The 25,437-nt window shown below is 44.2% G+C and overlaps 1 protein-coding gene across 1 annotated transcript in view; it reads left to right on the forward strand.

Annotated features, from left to right (window-relative positions):
* Nucleotides 1-1,118: 1,118 nt before the first annotated feature.
* WRAP53 (WD repeat containing antisense to TP53) overlaps nucleotides 1,119-25,437 on the forward strand; it is a 31,054-nt gene continuing 6,735 nt past the window's right edge. The window contains exons 1-4 of the mRNA XM_063449721.1: nucleotides 1,119-1,250; nucleotides 2,818-3,556; nucleotides 4,084-4,182; nucleotides 24,729-24,837. Of these exons, the coding sequence (XP_063305791.1) occupies nucleotides 2,883-3,556; nucleotides 4,084-4,182; nucleotides 24,729-24,837 (882 nt within the window). The 5' untranslated portion in view covers nucleotides 1,119-1,250; nucleotides 2,818-2,882. The remainder of the gene's footprint in view (nucleotides 1,251-2,817; nucleotides 3,557-4,083; nucleotides 4,183-24,728; nucleotides 24,838-25,437) is intronic.

Below are 25,437 nucleotides of genomic sequence, written 5' to 3' on the forward strand. Positions count from 1 at the left end.
TTATGGCGGTAGGTGTCCTGTGGCACCATCCCAGGTTATGGCGCAAGGTGTCCTGTGGCACCATCCCAGGTTATGGCGCAAGGTGTCCTGTGGCGCCATTCCAGGTTATGGCGCTAGGTGTCCAGTGGCGCCATCCCAGGTTATGGCGGTAGGTGTCCTGTGGCACCATCCCAGGTTATGGCGCAAGGTGTCCTGTGGCGCCATCCCAGGTTATGGCACTAGGTGTCCTGTGGCGCCATTCCAGGTCATGGCGCTAGGTGTCCTGTGGCGCCATCCTAGGTTATGGCGGTAGGTGTCGTGTGGCGCCATCCCAGGTTTTACTGTCAAACCCTTTACAGATGGAAACGTACCTGTCGGTCATCCTGTAGTTGTTATGGTGCTTAGAGTATGCCTTTAATATTCAATCCCTCCTGCAACAAACAGAAGCAATCTCTGGCAGGTTTGTCATATTTCTGCAATATTTTGGTTTTACCAGAAAATGAATCAGTCCAACCAGTAAGTATTGTATCTCCACGTTATCCTATAAATGATCACATTATCATACTCGTGCCTGGTCATTGGGTTATTTGCTAAACCGTAAATTCTCCATGGAATTGACCATTTTAGGCCAATATTACCAAACTGCGCACAGACCTAAAAAGTGGCCTGAAATGTGGAATAAATCGCTTTGCAGGTGGCTGGAGTACATTTACTAGTGACCAAGAGATGGCAGTGTGGTTCTTCCCTGGGACATTCTATCTCACAGGTCCATCCAGTCTCTGATATTCACCAGCTTCTTACTGTTTGCCCTAAACAAAGATGGCGGCGCTCTGAATAAAGGCGCTCCAGTGTCCTCTCAATCCCTATGATAAACCATGGCTGCTTCCTCTGAGCAAGGACACCGCGCTGTCTTTGTGACCAAGTAAGGTTTGTAATGAGTTGCCCATAACAAAGATGTCCGCCGCGCCTCTTCCTATTACCTTCTATGCCTGCATCCTGGTATCTCTATCATCCTACCGCTCTCTGTTCCCGCCCTTTCCGTTGTCACCCTATTGGCTTGTTAATGTCCCGCCTACTCCCCTCCTGTCTCGCTTTTGGCTCCCTGGGCAGCACATGCTAGCCTCCTATTGGCTGCTGCAGATGTCCCTCCCATAATAGCGGGATCGGATTGGCCAGCGGGTCCCAGCTCCCTTTCCTGCGCGGTTGCTGGGCTGCCGGAGCCGGACACGCTGTGCTGGGACTGTCCTGGGAGCTGACAGCCAGAGCAGCCGGTAACTGGCCTGTCCTTCACTCACAGCGAACACGGGGAGCGCCTCGGCTGTGGCAGAACTACAACTCCCGGCAGGCCGTACCAGCCCCAGCACCGAGAGAGCATCAAGGGAGTTGTAGTTCTAACCCAGAGTGGATGGAGGAGGGGGGTATGCAGCCTCACAGAGGGACTCCCACACCCAGCACTCCCTGCTGAGCATGCTGAGAGTTGGAGTCCAGGGTGGCAGCATGCCTGTGTACATGGTCTCTGTGGGGGCACACAGGCTGTGCCATTGGACAATGCAGGGAGAGAAATAATAATAATTATAGTTACATTATCCACCTAATGTCAGTCTCTGCAGGAAAGTTTCTGCCCAGGAGAATCCACTTCCAGTCAGTTTGCTAAAAGCAATGTTTGATGACCCCTGGTTAGATCTACACCTGGTTACAGTCACGCAGAAATCACGTTCAAATTCTCATATACATAGATAGGTGTGTGTGTGTGTATATATATATATATATATAAAGTGTGTTTGTAGGTACATTGTTTCCTGTTCTCCCTAGCACATTTCATCAACTGCCCACCATCATAAAGATGTAATTCATGGCCCAGAAAACACGGCGAAGGTGGCAGTGTTGCGTGCGCAAAGTCGCCTTGTCCTAGCGCTACCTGAAATTAAACTGGAAATTTAAATTTGTCTGAAATGACTTTAAATCTTTAATTATGTATTACAAAATATTCTTATTAGTTAATTGGCCTTTTGAGTCTTTTAAAGTACCCTGTTCATCCCCCAGATCCTGCTGCCATTTTTTTCCCCTTCACATGTTGAATTTGAATAGTGCGTTTTACAGGCCTTGTCCGCATACAGCAGCAGTGAATGTTTACCTTTGGGAAAACTTCAAATTGGAGGCACGCCCTCATATTGCCATCCCTCGTTGCTTGCTCCCAGAGACCATATTTGGTGTCACAATGCTGATGAGTATCAAACTTTGACGCTAATTAGTTTTTAGTTAACTCTAATAACTCGCCCCCAGGGCTGAGCAACAACTGACAGCTAAAGCATATAGATCCTGTAATTGTTTCCAGCCAGTATGGAAGCTGTATTGCTGAACTGCAACCTAGTGAAGCATTATCCCAGCACGTGACGGCCACGGTGTGTACTGGGCACAGATTACCTGTAGCATGGGATGAAAACAATCAGAACACTGAGACCGTGCGCTGCCACCAATTCCATCAGTGACAGCGACGTATAGGGTCTGCCACTCGTCACCAAGGGTTCACTGCCTGTCTGCCTCCTCGGTTAAATTCATTGAACATGTCCGCTAGTCTTTAGGCCAGTAACACCAAATAGTTTATTCATTGAACTGGAAGAGGAAAGATGCACATTTCATGGCAAAATAACTAAACTGGAAAATAATCTTAATTTCTGCAATTTGGGCTAAAAATGAGCTATCACCTTATTTGTTCCCCATTGTTCGCAGATTAGTACATAAACACATCAGATACTTACATATATAATATGTAGTACACATCCTCATTGGTGTTTGAATGTTAATTAATTTGTAATATCATTTTTTTTTGTTTTACAGGTGACGTAGCTTGGTCCTACGGACTTTTAGGGTATGCTGGCATTATAAACAAAGGACAATACAGGATGGAAGGATCTGAAGACGTTTGTATGGATGCAGGGGAAATGAAGGATATGGAAAGGGTAGACGATGATCTGATGGAGCAGAGCAGATCTAATGAATCCGATGACAGATGCAGTGGTCACATTGAGGATTTGAATGTAGTCGGGAATACAGGAAACCAAAATACGGCTCCTGGGGATGTACATGTTGATATGGGAGCAGAGGTCCACGATCCCATGAAAGACCGTGACAAAGAACTGTTGGAAGCGGAACATTTAATCTCATCTGCTAATGAAGTTGAGAGTTGTGTGCAGGGGATGGAAAGCAGTGTTTATAGAACAGAGGATGAAATAGTGTTTCATGAAGGACAATCAGTTAATGTGGATGCGGACAGTAATGGAATGGAAACCGTAGCTGGACAGGAGAGTAAAGTCTGCACAACTAGTAATGAAGTCTTGAATGATGATTTGTTGTCCTTGAAGGAACAGGTTCAAGAAGTGAGGGAAGAGGAAGGTGAAGAGAAAGAACTCAGTCTTCAGGACCCATCAATAAATATATTGTCTCCTGACAAGCAGGTCCCTGTGTGTGATATCTGTACAGAAGAGACCACTGGAAACGCCACCAGTGCTGCGGATGAGGACGTGGAGGTGACACCTTTGGAATCTGTAGATTCACAGATGGCAGAGGAACAATATGTGTATGAACAATATCATTTATAAATGTTTCATTATTGGATGGGGAAATCAGCCAGATCTGAGTATTCTGGGCTATTATTCTTCAATGGTAGATGTTATGATGCCTGAAATTACCTGTTCCATCGATGAAGTGTTGTTTAAGTCTCAACTAATTCACTAAAGTATCAACTCTTTAAAACCATGTTGATATCTAATTTAGTATGATGGTATCAGCGGTTTGGTCAAATTATTAGTTTAATTATTTTTTCCCCCCTTGACTGACCTATATTTTGTGTCCCTCTGTCAATTCGACACCACCCTCTGGTAATCCCCCAGTGATTATTTTGGTTCTATTTCACCTAAAATCTATTTAGAATTAGAATCAACTCACAAATTGAATTCTAAAAGTCAATGTGCCAACTTGGGCATCTGGTGAAGCAACTTTTAGAAACTTTAAAATTCCTGGAGCTGATTATATTTTTAGGGAAAGATGCAGGTCCAGTCCCCTAAGATTAAATACTTTTCTAATTGTTCTCTCTCTCTCTCTCAGTTCGGCTTCCTATGACTTCTCTCACCAGCCATGGCAACTAACTGGCGCCTGGAAGGAATATTCGGCTCTGCCTGAGAATTTTCTTAAAGGGTGTAAATGGTGAGTAAACCCAATAGCTTTGACAATCGTGATTTACCTTTCTCGGTATTCTCTGTATAATTGTGCATACACTAAAGGAGGCTTTTGAAAGTAATTTTTTTAATGAACTTTGTAGTGGACCCCCTGGTAACCCGACTGGTTACCTCCGCTTAACCATTCCTTCAGCCATTCAGGAACCCTTACAACAAGCAGGCATCCATCTCCCCCCCCCCCCCCCCCCCCCCAGTAACGGAACGCCACACAGTTTTGGAGGTAAAGAAACTGACAATCCTTTATTGGTACACACAGCTATTGAGCACAGAACCCCGCAGGGGATCTCTATTCAGTTCAACACAATCCTTTATCCCAGGCAGGAGAAGGGGGATGGGTGGCAGATAACCATCTCCCGCTCTGGGAGATACCAACAGGACACAGTTCCATACATTAAAATATGGGTCCTCAAACTCCGGCCCCCCAGATGTTGCTGAACTACAACTCCCTTGATTATTTGAGTTACATAGATATCCAGAGAATCATGGGAGTTGTAGTTCAGCAACATCTGGGGGGCCGGAGTTTGAGGACCCATGCGTTAAAACATATTGCAAACAGTAAAACACATTACATATATGAGGGAACACTTAGGGGCTCCGCGCCCTTGGAAGGGAATGGGGTACATACATACATCCCTGGATAGCCCTGGTCGCCTCTAGGATGCCTGCAAATAGCGAGGCTATCGGATGTACAGAGCCCGAGAAATCATCGTATAAAGTCTGGGGCTTGAGGTTCTGTACATCCCCAAAATCAGTTCCACAGCGTTGCTTGGTTTAGGCCGGTGAATTCATACTTCACGCCTAAACCATGCAACGGCCAATTAGCTGAAAGGCTCAAAATCAATCAGCGCTCAGGGAAGAAAGGGGTTTTCTCCAATCAGGAGAAAAGGCGCGAAACCCCATTTGAATGGGCGCTCCTTCTCTGGTTGTTCGCCTGCGCCCCTCGGCGACCAATCGGCGCTTGCTCGTGCCGACCCATGAGGAGAATGGCGCAAACCCAGATTAAATGTGGGCTCCTGACTGGTCGGCACGGACTTTCAGGTGGCTAGCGGGACTCTGCGACTGTGAAGCCGGCTCACAGCCCCTTGGGCTTGTGCCTCTCTCCGGTGGCTGCCTCCACTCAGGGGGGGGAAGCAGTGATTATAGCTCCGTTAGGAGCAGGGGGGGCGATCCGAACCACCAGTACCCCAACATTGTCCCCACCAACCTCAGGGAACAGTTCGTGGAGTCCCAGGGTGAAGACCCCGCAAGGGAAGCGTCTCCTTTCGGTATACAAATGCTCCACCTGGCTGGCGTTCACCCATATGAAATGGCGGCCACACAGGGGAGCACTCATTAATTACGTCCCTTGCGATTTCACACTTATGTTGCCGGTGCGAACATTCTCATTGATTGGTGCGAACATTCTAATGGTTTGCATTCGGGAGACGAACAGGTGTAGTTCGCATGGGTGCTCCCGATTGGTCGACAGGGCATATTACACGAAATACATAGGAATAGATGGGGAAATGTACACCACACAGGGGAAAACACCCGAATGAGCAGTGGGCATCTTACTTAGCGACGGTGGTCAGCCACAAACTTTGTATCTGGTTAATAGATTTATATTTACTTTTTAGTGTAGGTAATCCTTTTTTTTTTTTTGGCACCACTCCACTGATCAGTGTTCCTGTTTTTGAAATGTTTAAACATAAAAAATAGTCTCTCGGCACCTGCAGTCTGGCCCCTCTCTGCTGCTCGTTGAAGTGATTATGGTGCCTAGAGTTTCCCTTTATTTCCTTACTTGTGGGAATGTTAAAATGAATGCATTACTATGTCAAAGTTAAACATTTAACCAGCTTAGTATGCTGTAAATCTAATGTTGTTCATACTATCCACAACCACTCTGCAAATGTAGACATCATAGAGCAACCTAGATCATTAATATGTGGGGTATTTTGATTCTTTTCATGTGTCCATTTATCTCCCCATTTGCTGCCAGAAATGGTTATTTTTAATGATAATACATATTTTCCCTTCGTATAGTGGCAGTACTTACAAGTGGGATGTTCCTTATGGTTCTGGACAAGAAGCTCCCCCTTCTTAGGATTTAATTGCTGTGCGCCGCCTGCTGCCTCCATATAATCTGTAAGCCAGAGTCACATACCAGTTCTTCTTGTCCCGGCAACGGGGCGGACAGGTTCCCCCACAGTGCAGGTGGAGAATTGGTGCGGTCAGCACAGGTTGCTGACCGGGAGGTGAGTGCCCGATCGCTTCCCGGGCGGGAACTGAGCGGCAATAGTACTTCCAGGTCCGCGTTACGGAACGCAACCGGGTACTGGCTTTTGTGGCACGCCCGGGAGGCGTTGCGTTCCACCTAACACAGAATCGCGCTACTGAGCATGCGCGAAACGGTGTTTGGCGACAAATTAAAAATTTGGACTTATGAAGCTGTGCAGGACCTTCCTGACCCCAAGGGTGGGTGTACAGTCCTGGTTCTCCGTGTCACCAGCCCTCCTACACGGATATTAGGTGATTTGAGGTGAGATTTAACTATTTAAACTCTCCTTTTTTCACCTTTCATTATGCATGCTCCTAGAATTATTTTATTCTGGTGTTTTTCCCACAGATATGTCCAGTCCTATATCTCCAGATAAGACAGATAAAGACAAGATGTCAGCATCTGTTCCGAAAAAAGCCACAAGCAAATCTAAGCACTTATGTTGTCTGGAATGTGCGGTACCTCTACCTGACGGATGTCGCAAAAAGACATGCAATCAGTGCTCAACGGAATTTCTAGAAAAAGCCAAGCAGACTGATATGGCATCCTTCCTGGGCTGGTTTCAGGAAAATTTGTCCCAGACATTTGAATCTTTTAAAGATGCTGTGAAAAAAGAACCGGCTATTCAAGAGAAACTGCCTACAAAACGTAGGAGGAATAGATCTCTTTCTGTGTCTGACGTCTCTTCAGGAGAATGCTCTTTTTCGTCACCTTCGGATATTTCCAGCCTGGCTTCAAGTGTGGAGGAGGGTTTTCCACCAGAAGAGCTGAAGAAATGTATTAAAGAAGTGACGACGGCTGTACAAGAAACTGAACCTACCTAGGGTAAGGTTAAAGGTTTCCCAATGTCTCCTAAAATCTTGGATCTCCTTCATAGAGAATGGAAGAATCCTGAAAGACGTGCGTTTATTTCAAAGCATTTTAAACTGCTGTTCAAGCTACAGTCTGAAGAAAAATGGGAAGATCTTCCTAAAGTGGATGTTCAGATTGCCCAGCTGTCAAAGAAAACCACTATACCCATTTGCGAAGTCTCAGGACTTAAAGACCCAATGGACAAACGAGCCGAAACTTCATGTAGAAGAATATTCCAGGCCGCAGGATATCAGTGCAGAGCTGAAATTGCAGGTTCAGCGGTTCTCAGAGCTCAGAGCGTTTGGCTACAAGCCCTGGAAGATTCCCTTATGGGAAAATCAGATACAGATCCTTCCCATCTCATGTTCCTACTTAAACTATCCAATGAATTCCTTTCGGATGCCTCTGATGAGTTTCTTCGTTTATCAGCAAGAGTTATGGGTTTGTCGTCAGTAGCCAGAAGAGCGCTTTGGCTACGAACATGGACAGCTGATTCTGCGTCTAAAGCAGCCTTATGTGTATTACTCTTTGAGAGGAACAAACTTTTTGGTACTCCTTTGGAAGACATTATTAGACAGATGTCGGAAACAAAGAAAGCCCCAGCTCTGGAATCAAGAACCCAGGGATATAAAAGATTTCAGTACAAGGGTCAGAGGTCCTTTCGTTACCAAGGGCGGTTCGCAGGTTTCAGAAACATGGTGGAAACAACAGCCAGTGGTCTAGACAGGAATCCAACAGGCAAGACAAAAAGAGGAAGTTTTGACGCCAAAAGAGTGGGAGGACGCCTTCGGTTCTTCGCCCACAAATGGAAAAAGAGTACTTCAAATGGGCGGATTACAAGAACCGTTTCAGAAGGTTACAGAATAAAGTTTTCGTTAAGACCACGTCCATCCTTCCTACTGACCAGCTATCCTTCAAGGGTAAAAACTGAGGCACTCCTAACAGAAGCCCTTCTTTTAAGAAAAGATGTGGTAGATGGATCCTTTCAGCCGATCCGAGACCTGAAACAAGTAAACACCTGCATACCGTACCAGAAGTTCCGTATGGAAAGTGTTCTGTCTGTGACACACATTTTACAAAAGGGAGATTACATGGCAAAGTTAGATTTAAAAGATGCTTATCTCCATGTACCGGTTTCAGAATCTTCCCGGAAGTTTCTCAGGTTTGCAGTTCTAACAAGAAAGCGAAGGATTTTCCATTTACAATTCAAGGCTCTTCCCTTTGGCCTGTCCTCAGTTCCTCAAGTTTTTACAAAGATCCTGGCACCCATAGCAGCAGTTTTACTATGGGTATCTCGATTGTTCCATACCTGGACGATTGGTTCCTGAAAGCCCAATCAAGACAACTGCTAAAACTTCATCTCAAGATTGCAATGAAGGTTTTGAAAGATCACGGTTGGATCCTGAACCTGGAAAAATCCAAGTTGACTCCGTCACGGAGTCTAGAATTCTTGGGTCTTCGGGTAGAATCACAGTCCCTCACTCTTTTTCTACCAATAGAGAAACAAATGAGGTTTTTAAAAGCCGTATCAAAGCTGCAAAAAAAACTAAGCTCAATCAGGGATGCTATGAGGTTACTAGTCCTCCTCACTTCTGCAATCCCGGCTGTAGCCTGGGCAAAGGCAGAATCAAAACCATTACAATGGGACATTCTTTCCCAATGGACACGAAAACAGGAACACCTAGACTTTCCCTTCCACCTATCCGAAGGGGTGAAAAGACAACTGAACTGGTGGAAAGACAGAAGCAACATCTCAAAGGGCCTATCGTTTGCACAGAAACAGTGGATTACGATAACCACAGATGCCTCCCAGACGGGTTGGGGCGCCCATCTAGGTTCTCAGTTCCATCAAGGTCTTTGGAACAGAGTGGCGGCAGGCACTTCCTCAAATTTCAGGGAATTAAAAGCGGTTTGGAAGGCACTGGTTTCCTTCAGTCCAGCCAGAGTAGGCGATAAGGAATTCTAAATAAAAAAAATAAAAAAAACTGTGTAATAAAGGAACTTTAAATATTAGACCTTTCTGTACAGGAAGTGTTTAGGGAGACTTGTGTAAGTCACATGCAGGGAGGAGTGACTAGAGTTGTATAAACAAATCAATTTAAATTCTAGATGGCAGTGAATTGAGTGGTTATGATCTATATACCAAATCCACTACATTAAAGTTGTTTTGGTGCTTCTAGTGTCCTTTTAATTCAGCTATGTATAAAAGTTCAGCAGTACATGCAGTGTATGGCTACTCCAGGCTTTTTGCAAGTTACATGGTCAAATCATGCACCTGTCCGTTTCAGCTTTCATATTGTTGACAGTTTGATTCATTATCTAGATCTATAGAAATATGTTCAGCTCCTACATCAGGATAACCATTATAGTGAACACTCGCTGCAGCTCTTGCCCAGGCAGGTAGCCACTGAATAAATGTGTAATAAGAAGGCAAGTTGCGCTGATATAAACTAAAATCTTGCAAGTCAAGAAATACACCCATTGGAATACTATGATTAAATACCCCAAACCAAGACTTTACTATTGCACAATATCCGAATACACAAATGCATACAGCTCTAAAAATAGGGAATACTGTGTATATCACTGAAATAAAGAAATGTCTATGATTCAGTCCTGCGTCTCAGTAGAGAAGACAGCCCCACAATGTGGATAGTGAGCTCCGAGCTCGAATGTCTGATAAAAGCCTGCAATAATATATCCTCTAGTGGAATAACTGTTACAGGCATGTAGCAAAAATAAGAGCAGCGTAAACTTGCCTGTCCTATCATTAGGTCTCCCTCCATAATACTCCCCTGCTGAGGATGTGCTGCCCGTCTGTTCTCGCAGTGCCGGATCTTGTACGTCCACTGTTGGTTGTAAACTGCTTTCTCTATGCCGAGGTTTATATTTCCAGCAGTGATTGATTGCACATTGCCGATCACATTTACTGATTTATTGTCTCCTTTTGTAGGTTAGCTGCCCTCACATCAGATTACCAGCACCATGACATACCGTTTGCAAAATTATAGACTCATAGCTCTTTTACATGGGTTACTTCTTTCATTTTTCTTTTTCTCACCAATTTCTGGAAAATCTAGGGGTAATATTTAACGGTTATATAATGTGTTATTACATTTGTTTTTGCAGCCTGATCTGTCATTATACTGTAAAACTACCCCCATTACTATTCTGCTTCCTCCTTTGAGTACAGCGAGACATTTTAGGCTAAGGTTAGACGCACCGTAAGTTTGGCATTTTTCTTTGCTTCCCAATGACCTGTTGATGTGATACTTTGTGTCACTGAACTGACCACCCTCAAGCTTCGATTAAGAAAACAAAATACAAGTTCTGCCAATAGTATGCAAGCTGTCGGCTTATTTTGGATAAACATTCCACCTACATCTTTTATCAGAGAAGCCATATACCGTTTGATGGAGATGTGCTTCATTCAGGAGCTTTTTGACCCCTGTCTTTTGGCCTCTTTATTGATCCTTGCTGGTGACAATGTAGACAGCTATAAATTCTCAGGTGTAATGCTCTTACCTGTCACTGCTACATCGGTGATACTGCCATAGCTTAATACATACCCTTTACAACAGGCTGGGTGAGGTTAATGGTAAAATATGGACAAATCCCCTGTGCGCCTTTTATTCCCTTTTCTAGTACTTTTTCTCGTTTTGTCTGCTATATTTTCTAAAACCTGTTATTAATGTTTTTTTTTAGAATGTGCCAGTCCATTTGGAGACTTTTTATATGTTCTCTGTTATTATTTATAGTGCTGTATTAGTCTGACATTGTGCATTGTACCTTTACAGTCACTGAACTGAAAGAAAAGTAATTTTCTAAACTTTCCCCCAAGTTACTAAAGATTAATGTGACACTGTCCCTCCCCCCCCCCCCACCACCAAAAAATAATTTCTTAAAAACAGAATCTTCATGAAATAGTCAATTTGACTGTGTTGGAATATTCCGACCCAGTCAAGAGATACACTGAGACAGAGTAGGGACTATTTTGTCTATGTATATTTCCTCTGCATGACAAATTTTGACAATGGGCAGAGCTACCACCATCTAGCATTGTCAATCCCCCAGCTGTCATCAGTGACGGTTGTAGTGAATTGGCTCAGTCTACGGAGGGTCTCACAGGATCGTCCATAGACATCAGTGCTGTAATCTCATGCATGTTGAAGACCACCCACCTGGAAGAAGTAGAACTCCCCTTTATCGGCTCCTCCCAGGCACCAGACCCCCAGCGGGGAGGCCACCATCTGGGCTTTGCGGATTCTGCTTTAAACCGACCTCCCCATTTTCCCTGATTACAACAAACACTATTTTATATCTTCAAAAAGATATGGAACTCATCTGTGAGGACAGGGGGGCATTGTTTGTAAGTTTTGTCATCATTTCTGCCTGTTAGCTGAGTATTCTTGGGTTGCCTCGGTCACAGCAGCCCAGGTACCCTGACCCTGCTACATGCTGTTTTATGTTTGCTCCATCTACCTAACTTTACTAGACGGTGAAAGGATAAAAAGAAGGGGTGTTTTCAACGCTCCACAAGACCGCCAACCTGGGGGGTAACCATCCTTAAAAGTGAGCAGGCACAGCAACAAACCTGAACTCTAGATAAGGAAGATATCTCTTCTATAACTGATATGGATAATAGACAGTAACTGGGAGTTTGAGAATAATTCTATTCTGATATCCGTCGTAAAGGAAGCACAGGGGGAAGCTGGTCTGTTTTCTGATAATGATGGGTGTTGTGTTCTATGGAGGTCATGTGACAAGGTCTTAAAAGTCCGACCTAACTGCTGGACCAGTAACAGAAAGGGTTTTAAGTTCTATTGAATTCCTTTGTTTCCTAAATTGATATACGGAGAGGGACCTGTTTGGGAGTTGAAATGCTGATGGAGTCCCGGTTGTTTTTTGGTGGAATAGCAATAAGAAAAATGTGTAAATAATGTGGTAGCTCCATGTAAATAAAACTCGAATGTAAAGATGTTTGTATGTTACAGCAGATAACACCAAATATCTACAATATACCGAGGGGCCCTTATTTTCATATCAGACTGAAACAAATTGCCTGCCGCCCTCTCTCTTCACCAGGGAGAACTCAGCTTGGTGGAGCCAATTCCCCTCCAGGCACAGTGAGGGGCCAATAAGTGCTTATTGTTATTTACACAGCATGTCACGGCTAATTTAGAGACATTCGTCTTTCACATGAGGATGGCCTGTTACACACGTACTGTGCAATGTCCTATTCATCTCTACCGAGAACATATTTAGTAAACTCACACTAACCAAGTGTTTTACATGGAAATACGAGACTCTAAGATGAAAACTGTGACGATCTTTGTTTTAACAAAATAGACTGTTAGCTGGCAGAAGAAAATTGCAGTTTTATTCGTTTTGTGTGATTTAGTTGTTTTTTTTATTTTTTACTAGTCTTCTGCGTATTCCTGTAGGCCGCATTAAGCCTTTATATATATGAATAAAAGATCGCCTAAAGAATACGCAGGATTCCTGTGGATAACTTATCAAATCTCTGTATGAATCAGAGTATCTTACAGGAATCCCACAGAGACTTGCAGAATGCAGTGTTAACCCTCCCACTGCCAGGATCTGAGTAAATTAAACAGCATTAACCCTTCCACTGCCAGGATCAGTGTAAATTATACAGCATTAACCCGTCCACTGCCAGGATCTGAGTAACTTATACAGCGTTAACCCTCCCACTGCCAGGATCGGAGTAAATTATACAGCATTAACCCTTCCACTGCCAGGAAATGATACAGCATTAACCCTCCCACTGCCAGGATCTGAGGAAATTATACAATACAGCATTAACCATTTTACTGCCAGGATCCGAGGAAATTATACAATGAAACCGCATTAACCCTTCCACTGCCGTGATCAGTGTAAATTATACAGCATTAACCCTTCCACTGCCAGGATCTGAGGAAATTATACAGCATTAACCCTTCCACTGCCAGGAAATGAAACAGCATTAACCATCCCACTGCCAGGATCTGAGGAAATTATACAATACAGCATTAACCATTTTACTGCCAGGATCCGAGGAAATTATACAATGAAACCGCATTAACCCTTCCACATCAGTGTAAATTATACAGCATTAACCCTTCCACTGCCAGGATCTGAGGAAATTATACAGCATTAACCCTTCCACTGCCAAGATCCGAGGAAATGATACAATGCAGCATTAACCCTTCCACTGCCAGGATCTGAGGAAATTGTACAGCATTAACCCTTCCACTGCCAAGATCCGAGGAAATGATACAATGCAGCATTAACCCTCCCACTGCCAGGATCCAAGGAAATTATACAATGAAACCGCATTAACCTTTCCACTGCCAGGATCGGAGTAAATTATACAATACAGCATTAACCCTCCCACTGCCAGGATCCAAGGAAATTATACAATGAAACCGCATTAACCCTTCCACTGCCAGGATCGGAGTAAATTATACAGAATTAACCCTCCCACTGCCAGGATCTGAGGAAATTATACAATACAGCATTAACCCTTCCACTGCCAGGATCCGAGGAAATGATACAATACAGCGTTAACCCTCCCACTGCCAGGATCTGAGTAAATTATACAGCATTAACCCTTCCACTGCCAGGATTCGAGGAAATTATGCGACACCGAATTAACCCTTCCACTGCCATGATCAGTGTAAATTATACAGCATTAACCCTTCCACTGCCAGGATCGGAGTAAATTATACAGCATTAATCCTTCCACTGCCTGGATCCGAGGAAATTATACAGCATTAACCCTTCCACTGCCGGGATCAGAGTAAATTGTACAGCATTAATCCTTCCACTACCTGGATCCGAGGAAATTATACAGCATTAACCCTTCCACTGCCATGATCAGTGTAAATTATACAGCATTATCACTCCCACTGCCAGGATCTGAGGAAATTATACAGCATTAACCCTCCCACTGCCAGGATCCGAGGAAATGATACAGCATTAACCCTTCCACTGCCAGGATCGGAGTAAATTATACAGCATTAACCCCTTCCACTGCCAGGACCCGAGTAAATGATACAATACAGCATTAACCCCTTCCACTGCCAGGATCCGAGGAAATTATACAGCATTAACCCTTCCACTGCCAGGATCCGAGGAAATTATACAGCATTAACCCTTCCACTGCCAGGATCCGAGGAAATTATACAGCATTAACCCTACCACTGCCAGGATCTGAGTAAATTATACAGCATTAACCCTTCCACTGCCAGGATCCGAGGAAATTATACAGCATTAACCCTTCCACTGCCGGGATCAGAGTAAATTATACCGCATTAACCCTTCCACTGCCAGGATCCGAGGAAATTATACAGCATTAACCCTTCCACTGCCTGGATCCGAGGAAATTATACAGCATTAACCCTTCCACTGCCGGGATCCGAGTAAATTATACAGCATTAACCCTTCCACTGCCGGGATCAGAGGAAATTATACAGCATTAACCCTTCCACTGCCAGGGTAGGCGTATATTATACAACAATACAGCATTAATCCTTTCACTGTCAGGACAAGATATTATACTCTAGTTCAATATTAAGTAACCACAGTAAGTCACACCATAAGAAAAACACTAACCTTTTCACAGTCAGGATAAGATTATATTATACAACTATTCGGTATTAACCCCTTAATTGACTATACTGTGTCATACAATAATACAGCATTAACCCTTTCATTGTCAGAATGAGAATATATTTTCTAATACCATTAACCCTTTTGCTGTCAGAGTATGTAACAGAATAAAGTTTAACTCTTTCCTCAATATGGTATCATGCATTCGTACTAAGCCTTTCACTGTCAGGCTCAGAATATTTGTCTAATTTTCACCTTTTCGCTGGCATACTATATCATATAATATTAAGCCTTTCACTGTCATAGCTGTCATAGGATATCATAATATAATGCAGTATTAACCCTTTTATTCTCGTATATCATACAATAACACCATATTAACACTTTCATTGTGAGGAAAAGTATATATCAATCGTACAAGATTAATCCTTTCATTTTTCATTTGAGGAAAAAGTGCAGATTTTGAGAGAAATTGGCACTTAATAAATCAGACAACCCTGTTACTTCCTGGTTTGTTTAGCTCGATGGAGCTAAACTCAAGAGGCAGCAATTACTCAGAGCATCTGCCTTGCAAAGACTTCTTTGGGCTGCATTGGGAAGTCTGTGATTGGACAGCCACAGAATGTCTGGGCGGGGATAGAAGGGGAGGGCTTCCAAAGGCTGCAGACAAGAAAACGGTTTGTACACATACCCCCAACTAAAATGCATAATTTATTACATGCATGTTTTCATTTGGGTATATCTACTAAACAGGGATTTATTTTGCTTTTAATTTGGCCAGTACATTTCAGTAAGTGTTGTGTCCTTTTATTGTAATTTGTTAGAGCTGGATAAAGCCCTGGCAGCATCTATGTATACTACAAATGTATTAACATTTTAACTTCTAAAGCACATGGTCCAGGTTCGTTAAATTTATCATTCAGTGACCTCATCTAGCATGCAGAATGAGATCCGTGTTGGAATCAACATGGTTTAATTATATATATTATTTGCGTATTGTCTCCCATTGGTCGATTTCACTAAATCCCTCCCCATCTTTTGCTCCATCCCCTCAAATATCTCCAATCCTTCCCACCACTCCCCCATGAATGATTAAAGAAGTCCACAGAGTGTCAGCTATGATAGCACTCATAGCGGTAAATAACCATTGTACAGCGCTACGGAGTTTGCTGGCACTATATAAATAATAAATACCAAAATAAATGAATCGGTTACACTGATGTGCAAAAAGGCTGTGGGACATGGGGGTGAGCTACAAATTAGACCCTTCTCCGTGGCACGTTGGAAAACTATACAGATCGTCACTTCCCTTTTCCCCTCACATTTGAGAGTTTGAAAGGCGTTGTCCTATGCTGATTTCATGTTAAACAGAGTGATCCAAAACTGTGCACTATGAACTTCCCCGTGTGCCGCCCAGCTTGCATAGATCACCAAACTGCACCTAGACAGTAACTGCGGACACTGGAAGGAACACGTGTACACATGTGCAGCATACAGAGATTACGATGTTCATGGCACTAGCGTCAACGTTTTTCCTTTTTATCCGATCCTTTCATTTCCTTGCAGCTTTACCAGCACGGTGTATAAATTGCCTGTTCGTGCTCCCTATTTATCCTGTGAGCACTCTTCTAGAGCCAGCCATTTTAAATGAAATGGCACCCCACCACTCTGTCACACGGCGCCGTGCATCTGGCCCGGCTGATAAATGTGCGGCACGTTTAGAAAGCTCACGGCCAGCGCTCGAAATATAAATCGCAGTTATCTTTCCATTCAGCGCTCCTTTAAATCAGCATGCCTGTTAGAGGAAAGAGAGCTAGCACAAGCTATTTTAGACACACACAAAAAAAACGCTTTGAACACTACTTTGCCTTAATTGCGTTCGCCTGTGCAGAATCAGAGAGCAGGGAATGAAAATGTACGACTGGAGGCTTTTCTACATTAGCACCTTTGTGGGATAATGAAAGGCTTTGAGCATTTGGCAGTAGATTCAGATAGGGGGAGCCGTGAATCGAAAGGGGATTACAACAATTTCTCCCTATGTAATATGAAAGCAGGGTGCTTAAATCTATCAGCCATTGTGTGGCCAATCTGAACTCCCACATTCTAATGTTTTGTTTTTTTTCGAGATATTGACGTGCTTTTAAGACGCCAAATAAAAATCCATACAACGTCCATTCTGACTCTGCCTGTACATGGCAAGCTGTGATCGGGGAGATGCCAAAGTCAAACGACAGGATCCCTGAGGTGTTTCTTCCTCAAAAACATGAACACGATCAACACTCTGAACCTCAGCTTATTTTATTTATTGGATTGTCTATTGTGAGAAAGGTGTTTGGTGCAGCTTGTTAAAGGGATATTCTAGTCACTCAGACCTTTTCATCTCAATAAAGTGATCTAGGTACAGTGACCCTGTCTCTTGAAAACTGCAATGTAATACATTGCAGGGTTAAGTCCACCTCTAGTGCCTGTCATACTTACAGCCACCGCTAGAGGTGCCACTGCAGCACAGACCAAGAAAAGCTCAGTCATGTGACATGGGAGTCCATAGGAAAGCATTGAGTACAATGCTTTCCTATGGGGAAGATTGAATGCGGCGTGGCACGAGCTGTGCATACACCATCAGTTTCCCAGTTCTCCTTTTCAAAAGGAGCTCTTTGCCCAATAAATGGTGACAAATACATTAATGCTTCTTAAACACAGACGCACACTCTCAATGACAGACGAACACTTTCAATGACACAATCTCACTGCTTTGAAACACTGACAGAAACTCACACATTTACACATTCTCGGGCACACACAAACACTAATTGCTTTTATTTTTTTTAAGACCTTTTGTCTCCCTGGTGTCCAGTGGGAAATGGATCTTCTATTTCCTCTCTGCTCCCTCGCGCACCCTCTGAAGTGATGCTGGGGCCGGAGTAATATCAAATTCCGGCTTTTGGTATCACTACAGAGGGCGTGCGAGCAGAGAGAACTGCAAACACGTTATCGGAACTTCTCGTTTCCCCTGATCGATGCCTCCTCTCTTTCTCCTGCTTTGGGGTGCCTTAAGGTGGCTAGCTGGGCCCCTTGTGATGGCCATTGACCCGATGCTCTCGCTGTCCCCACCTTCTGGCGAAACCCTCTGTGTGCTCTCTCTAAATGGGTGCGCATGCACACCTTAGAGGGAACAGTATTTATAAGCCATTATCAAATACTTGGTGGTTCCGTGTGCATGACACGTGCCTTACATTAGGTAATTAAATTAATTAATGCAATATCGAGCCTGGAATTATTTTATGTATAGATAGTGATGCAAAAATTGGCACAGCTTTAACCCCTTAAGGACCAAACTTCTGGAATAAAAGGGAATCATGACATGTCACACATGTCATGTGTCCTTAAGGGGTTAAGCAGCGCTGGTTTCCTGGCTACAAATCATAAAATATGTCATATGCAGGGAGGTGTGGCTAGGACTATATAAATAAAGTGATTTACCTGCTAAACGGCAGAGAATTGAGCAGTGAGACTGCAGGGGCCATAATCTACTCACCAAAAGAGCTTCATTAAGCTAAAGTTGTTTTGGCGCCTATAGTGTCCCTTTAATGTTACGGTGGGAATATAGGAGACACTGCATAAATAGACATAATGTTAGAATCTTCTGTTACATACTAATGAAGTTTTAGCAAAGTTGCTGTGGCTTTCTGTGTGTTTAGCTCTATGGAAGATTTCCACGTTTGCAGCCATTTGAGACGGTTGGCTTTTTCACTAAATGCTGAATTGCATGAATGGCAAAATTGGGGCTAAAGTATTTTATCTAGAATTTCTCTCTCTATCTAAAACTCTGCTTTACCATTCAGATTTTAATTTGCTGCAGTGCAAAGTTTAGTGAGCAAGCTGGCTATACAATGTGTCACAGTTGTGTTAAAAAAAACAAAACACTTTTTTTTTTTTTATGTCCATCTCTCCGTGACGGAGCCCGCTCTCAGAAAATCATTTTGCGTCCATGCTGTGTAATCAGGCTTTCAACTCTCCTTGCCTCTCTCCATCCTAGTTTGTACACACCGGGATAAATATAGCTGTCGAAGGCTGAACTATTTCCATATAAATTGCGCAGAAAAATATTTGTGAGCCTTAATAACTCACTTTATATGTACAAACAGTAAGGTATCCATTTTTACTGCTGAATAAAATCAACTGAAATGAGGTGAACTCTTGCGCTGAAACTGATTGCCTGATTTCATTTAACCTGATTTCTCGCAAGCATTTTTAACTATTGTGGTACCGGAGGGCAGAATCGAGATCTTTGTGATATTCCTCAGCCACTTGCAGGGTTCCAATCTTGAGCCTTCTTTACTCAATAGAACAACACAAGTCTGCCTTTTTATTTAGAGAATACCATGTTTGCTATCCCTTCACACTGGGATGGTAGTTACATTGTTTACTGATCGTCTGCCAATGAATACGGCTTCCAATTCTCAGTATGAGGATCAAGAAATTATTGACTTTGTAAGTGTGTAAAAAGACTTTTTGCGTTAATCCATTTATTGGCAATACATGGACCCGTAGCACGCATTGTGGTCATAGAACCATTTCCCTTCTCCTTTTGTGTCCCTACATTTTCCAGAATTTTTTTCTATAGTCTATAGTATTATAACAGCTGGAACTATAAACACCCTCTTTTATCTTCTAAATGTGTTTAGATTTCTAAAGATAAAAGCTGTTAAAGCACCCTCCCCCACCCCGTTTTTACTTATTTTTTTCAGTGCCAAGACTCCCTCGGCACTGCTCGCCGTTCCATCTCCTGCATTGTCATTAAAGAGACGCCCAATCCAATGCTTCTCATGGTGTACATGCGCGGCGAGTGCTATGCACACATCCAGTGTAGGAAAACACTGAATCATCACATAGCTGAGTTTTAATTGGTCGTTGCAGCAGAAGCGCCACTAGAGGCATGTTTACCCTTTAAGTTAAACATTGTCTTTTCTGAAAACCGGCAATGTTTTACATTGAAAGCTTTAAGTGACAGGACTACAGCACCCTGATCACTTCATGGAAATTAAATGGACTCGTTAACTATAGTGTTCCTGTAATAGACCATTTAAAATAAAGGTTACAGTTCATTTTTAAAAAGAGAGCTGTCCCTATTAGTCAGAAGCCACCTATTGCCCCTCTATTAGATGGAAGCCCCCTGCTGCCCCTCTATTAGATGGGAGCCCCCTGCTGCCCCTCTATTAGATGGGAGCCCCCTGCTGCCCCTCTATTAGATGGGAGCCCCCTGCTGCCCCTGTATTAGATGGGAGCCCCCTGCTGCCCCTGTATTAGATGGGAGCCCCCTGCTGCCCCTGTATTAGGTGGGAGCCCCCTGCTTCCCCTGTATTAGATGGGAGCCCCCTGCTGCCCCTGTATTAGGTGGCAGCCCTCTGCTGCCCCTGTATTAGATGGGAGCCCCCTGCTGCCCCTGTATTAGATGGGAGCCCCCTGCTGCCCCTGTATTAGATGGGAGCCCCCTGCTGCCCCTGTATTAGATGGGAGCCCCCTGCTGCCCCTGTATTAGATGGGAGCCCCCTGCTGCCCCTCTATTAGATGGGAGTCCCCTGCTGCCCCTGTATTAGATGGGAGCCCCCTACTGCCCCTGTATTAGATGGGAGCCCCCTGCTGCCCCTGTATTAGATGGGAGCCCCCTGCTGCCCCTGTATTAGATGGGAGCCCCCTGCTGCCCCTGTATTAGATGGGAGCCCCCTGCTGCCCCTGTATTAGATGGGAGCCCCCTGCTGCCCCTGTATTAGATGGGAGCCCCCTGCTGCCCCTGTATTAGGTGGCAGCCCCCTGCTGCCCCTGTATTAGGTGGGAGCCCCCTGCTGCCCCTGTATTAGATGGGAGCCCCCTGCTGCCCCTGTATTAGATGGGAGCCCCCTGCTGCCCCTGTATTAGATGGGAGCCCCCTGCTGCCCCTGTATTAGATGGGAGCCCCCTGCTGCCCCTCTATTAGATGGGAGTCCCCTGCTGCCCCTGTATTAGATGGGAGCCCCCTACTGCCCCTGTATTAGATGGGAGCCCCCTGCTGCCCCTGTATTAGATGGGAGCCCCCTGCTGCCCCTGTATTAGATGGGAGCCCCCTGCTGCCCCTGTATTAGATGGGAGCCCCCTGCTGCCCCTGTATTAGATGGGAGCCCCCTGCTGCCCCTGTATTAGATGGGAGCCCCCTGCTGCCCCTGTATTAGATGGGAGCCCCCTGCTGCCCCTGTATTAGGTGGGAGCCCCCTGCTGCCCCTGTATTAGGTGGGAGCCCCCTGCTGCCCCTGTATTAGATGGGAGCCCCCTGCTGCCCCTCTATTTGATGGGAGCCCCCTGCTGCCCCTCTATTGGATGGGAGCCCCCTGCTGCCCCTCTATTAGATGGGAGCCCCCTGTATTAGATGGGAGCCCCCTGCTGCCCCTGTATTAGATGGGAGCCCCCTGCTGCCCCTGTATTAGATGGGAGCCCCCTGCTGCCCCTGTATTAGATGGGAGCCCCCTGCTGCCCCTGTATTAGATGGGAGCCCCCTGCTCCCCCTGTATTAGGTGGCAGCCCCCTGCTGCCCCTGTATTAGGTGGGAGCCCCCTGCTGCCCCTGTATTAGGTGGCAGCCCCCTGCTGCCCCTGTATTAGGTGGCAGCCCCCTGCTGCCCCTCTATTAGATGGGAGCCCCCTGCTGCCCCTGTATTAGATGGGAGCCCCCTGCTGCCCCTGTATTAGATGGGAGCCCCCTGCTGCCCCTGTATTAGATGGGAGCCCCCTGCTGCCCCTGTATTAGGTGGGAGCCCCCTGCTGCCCCTGTATTAGGTGGGAGCCCCCTGCTGCCCCTGTATTAGGTGGGAGCCCCCCGGTGAGAGCCTTGCTGGTATTTTGCTCCCCCTGGTATTATTGGATGTGAGTCTCCTTCTCCCCCTGGTATTATTGGATGTGAGTCTCTTGCTCCCATATTCCTCACTGTGGTAGTGGCTCCTTCTCTGTCTGAGCCCAGACTATTTGCACCATGCAAAGGTTACATCACGTTCCTTACACACAATGCATACTGTGTTTATTTATGGGGGACAGTCACTCTTTTGGCGCCCAGATTGCCCTGTTCCACTTTTAGACGTGTCTGGGTGTGTAATAGGGCTTCACAGCAATGCGACTCACCGTAATGTGTCTTTAAAGTAAACCTGTTAGAATGTCCCATTAATTAATATTTTATAAATGTAGTAAAAACATCCAGCCCTGCTTGCATGCTCCCCCCCCCCCCCCCCAATGTGATTGGCACGTCCCAGACCGTTCACAGCATTCTACATTGCCAACACTTTGACATCCGAACAGAGTGATATCAGTCACTCATTTCTTATATTCCTCCATCAAAAGGTGACAGACACTCACTGGTGGAATATACACAGCTGTCATAGTGTCTCCGCCTGTGGGAAGTCTCTCCTTTTTATCCCCTGTCACTGCAACTTCAGCGTGGTTGCCATGCCAGCATCTTTGCTGAAGGTTGATGGACAAGTCTGGGGAGGGACTTCATTTGGAAAATATACAGCAATTCTGCTACTACAACTTATAGATGGAATGTTGTGCTCTTCAAAACGAGTTTACGTTCTGTGTACTAGAACAGATGCACTTTAAAGTAAAATAAATATGTTTAGAAACTGTCAATAACATACTTTGATTTTCTAAATTACAGCGATATACCTGTGTGGAGAAATCCCTCTTTTATGTTCAATATTTCTTCCCTATTCATTCGGTAGATGTAACTACCGAACAGAGACCATCCCCCTGGCTCGTTAAACTTAAAGAATGCCTCAATTGAACCCTCTACCTGTTCGGACGGCGTTCGTACTACCAAACGCCACGTGGCTGAGAAAACGGCAGCCATCTTTTTTCATGCGAACAAAGGCAGCAGGACTTGGTCGTCGAGTGTCTGGAACTAAAATCGGACACTCGACTTCCCGAATACCGGTATCAACAAGCGAACACTGGATCTTTATTTCCCGTACAGCTAGAAGAGCGCTGTTCAGTACTTTTGTGCATTCGAATGAGGGGAACAATCGCTGCTAAGAGCCAGGGGAATCCATTAGTGGAATTATTCGGTTTTTGCCACTTATCGAAATAGACCGGCAAAACTACCCAAACTCATGGGACTATTTTGGGCAACCACCTCGCGGTTAGCCGGTCACAAAAGACTTCCATATTTTTTGAGAACCCCTGATCCATTCTGGGTGAAATTTGAATATGTTGGTCACCCAGATTGGGGCTATCAGGGGACATATTGTTTGTGTTGATACCATATGCCTAAAGGGGTGTTCTGAATATTAAGGAAAATTAAAATTTTTCTGCCTGGAGATAATCAAGTTATTACTTTATCAGACTTGATTATCTCCAGGACTAGGGGAGGGAATTGTATGTTTGTGCCTGGTGTGTTTTACGTTTTTACTGTAACTGATTGGTTATACTGTGTCCCTCCCTGTGGGATGTCCCCTTGCATGGGGACTTGCATAAAAGCCAGTGTGTGGTCATTAAAAGCCAGTTCTGTTGCACACTTCTTCTAGAAGGCTGCAACAGAAGGCTGATGTTTGGGGATTCGTATGCTTTATTAAGGGATTCATCTTGTAAAGCTATTGTATTCGTATGGATTTTGTTTATTTCATCTACCGAACGGAGAGCTATAATCACTGAGGCTCTGGCGGTTCGGGAGGAAACTAGGTTTCCTTACAACCTGGTCATCAATAGGTCATGAAGTCACCAAAACAGCCCAACCCATTTTTCATTTCCAGCCATACCCCCTAAAATGAGTGTCCTTCTCTGGGCGTAGAGTACTTAGTAGGAGCCACTACAAGTCACGGATTTTTGTTTTTTTTTTAATTTAGACTCCGAGTTAATCTGTGTAAACAAAACAAAGATCCCCCTTTAACGCAGACTCTAAATCCCCAAAGCCTGTTGGTTGTGAAAATCCAGACCAATCCCAATTTTTAAAGGAACGATCTAAGGGAAAAATGTATGTGTGTGTGTATATATATAAATATTTTAGCAATTTAATAGATAAATATAATTATGCATGTATTTCATTGAGGTTCTATCTAAAAGCAGCTTGTAAAAGCTGTAGACTTTTTGTGTGCATTCGTTGCAAGCCCTCCCCTTCTAACCCCGCCCAGACTTTTTGTGGCTGTCCAATCACAGTCTTCCCAATGCAGCTCAATGAGAAGTCTTTGTAAGTCAGGTGCTCTGGACAGTTGCTGTCTATTGAGTTTTGCTTCAGTAAGCTAAACAGGAAGTAACGAAACCAGTTGTCTCACAGACAGCCAGGAGGGTGTAACGAGCTTCATTAATAAACATTCCAATTTCTATCGAAATCTTAAAAAAAAAAAAAAAAAAATTAAATGAAGAATGACACACTCTTCACACATAAAGCACTTCAGCAAGCTAAAGTTCTTTAAGTATTTGGAGTGTCCCTTTAAGTCTAAATTCATTTATTGTAAACACTTTTCGAAAGCTGTTGTTGTTGTTGTTTTACTTTTTTTATTTTACACCTGTATTTTATTGCATGCGCTTTCCCCAGTGGGCTGTAATGCTGCCAGATTTTAAGGATTTCTCTAATTAACCTGTCTTTAAATAATTAATGTTGTTTATCAAAAAGTATTGTGCTAAATTCAAATCTGGAACCCTCCAGAGCTGTAGTTTGGCAGTCCTGCTCTAGTGTGGGAGACAGCAGCCAGCGATGTACGTCAGTGTATGGCTTTGTGTTAAAACTCTATAAACGTTTTGTTTTTAATATTAAAAATGTCACTGCTCTCTGTATAGGGCTCCCGATGGTTCCTGTCTAATGACCAACAGCGAAGATAACATCCTGAGGGTATATAACCTTCCTCCGGAGTTGTATATGGGCAACTGGGATATACTCGAGGAAATGGTATGTCTCTCCCTATCGCATTATACAGAGCTTGAGCTAATTTTGTTAGATGACTTTCTGATGGAGAATGAAATATTTTATCTATGCAATGCTTAGTGAATATGTCCCTGGACATACAGAGCTATAAATATATACAGTAACCTATGGATGTATTGCATACTGAGACGTGGATTTAAAATCTCATATTATTCTGTAGCAACAGATATGTGGGCAAGCATCCCTTGATGGCTCTTTTGGTGAGAAATGGCGAGGAAATCGAGGTGAAGAATTAATAAAAGGCCTACAGGTGTAATTAGTACATCTGGAGATACCTTGCCTAACTCTCACCTGCAGTACCAGAGAGAAGGGGACTTGTCATAGATACAGGTAAATAAAGGGTTAAACAAAGCCCTTTTGCCCTAGTTAGGTCTTTCCACGTCTGCAGGGGTTAAGACATAATTTTCTCTCTTGGCTGCAATCGATACTCCCTTCCATTTCACAGAGCAAGCTGAGAAGATAACCTTCGTATAGTTTAGAGAAGACGTGCTAGACATGCGCAGTAGATTTCCTGTAATACGTAATGTTATATGAGAAATTATAAATTCTGCACTGAACATCTAT

The sequence above is a fragment of the Pelobates fuscus genome, chromosome 3 (assembly GCF_036172605.1).
Source record: "Pelobates fuscus isolate aPelFus1 chromosome 3, aPelFus1.pri, whole genome shotgun sequence".
Taxonomy (NCBI): domain Eukaryota; kingdom Metazoa; phylum Chordata; class Amphibia; order Anura; family Pelobatidae; genus Pelobates; species Pelobates fuscus.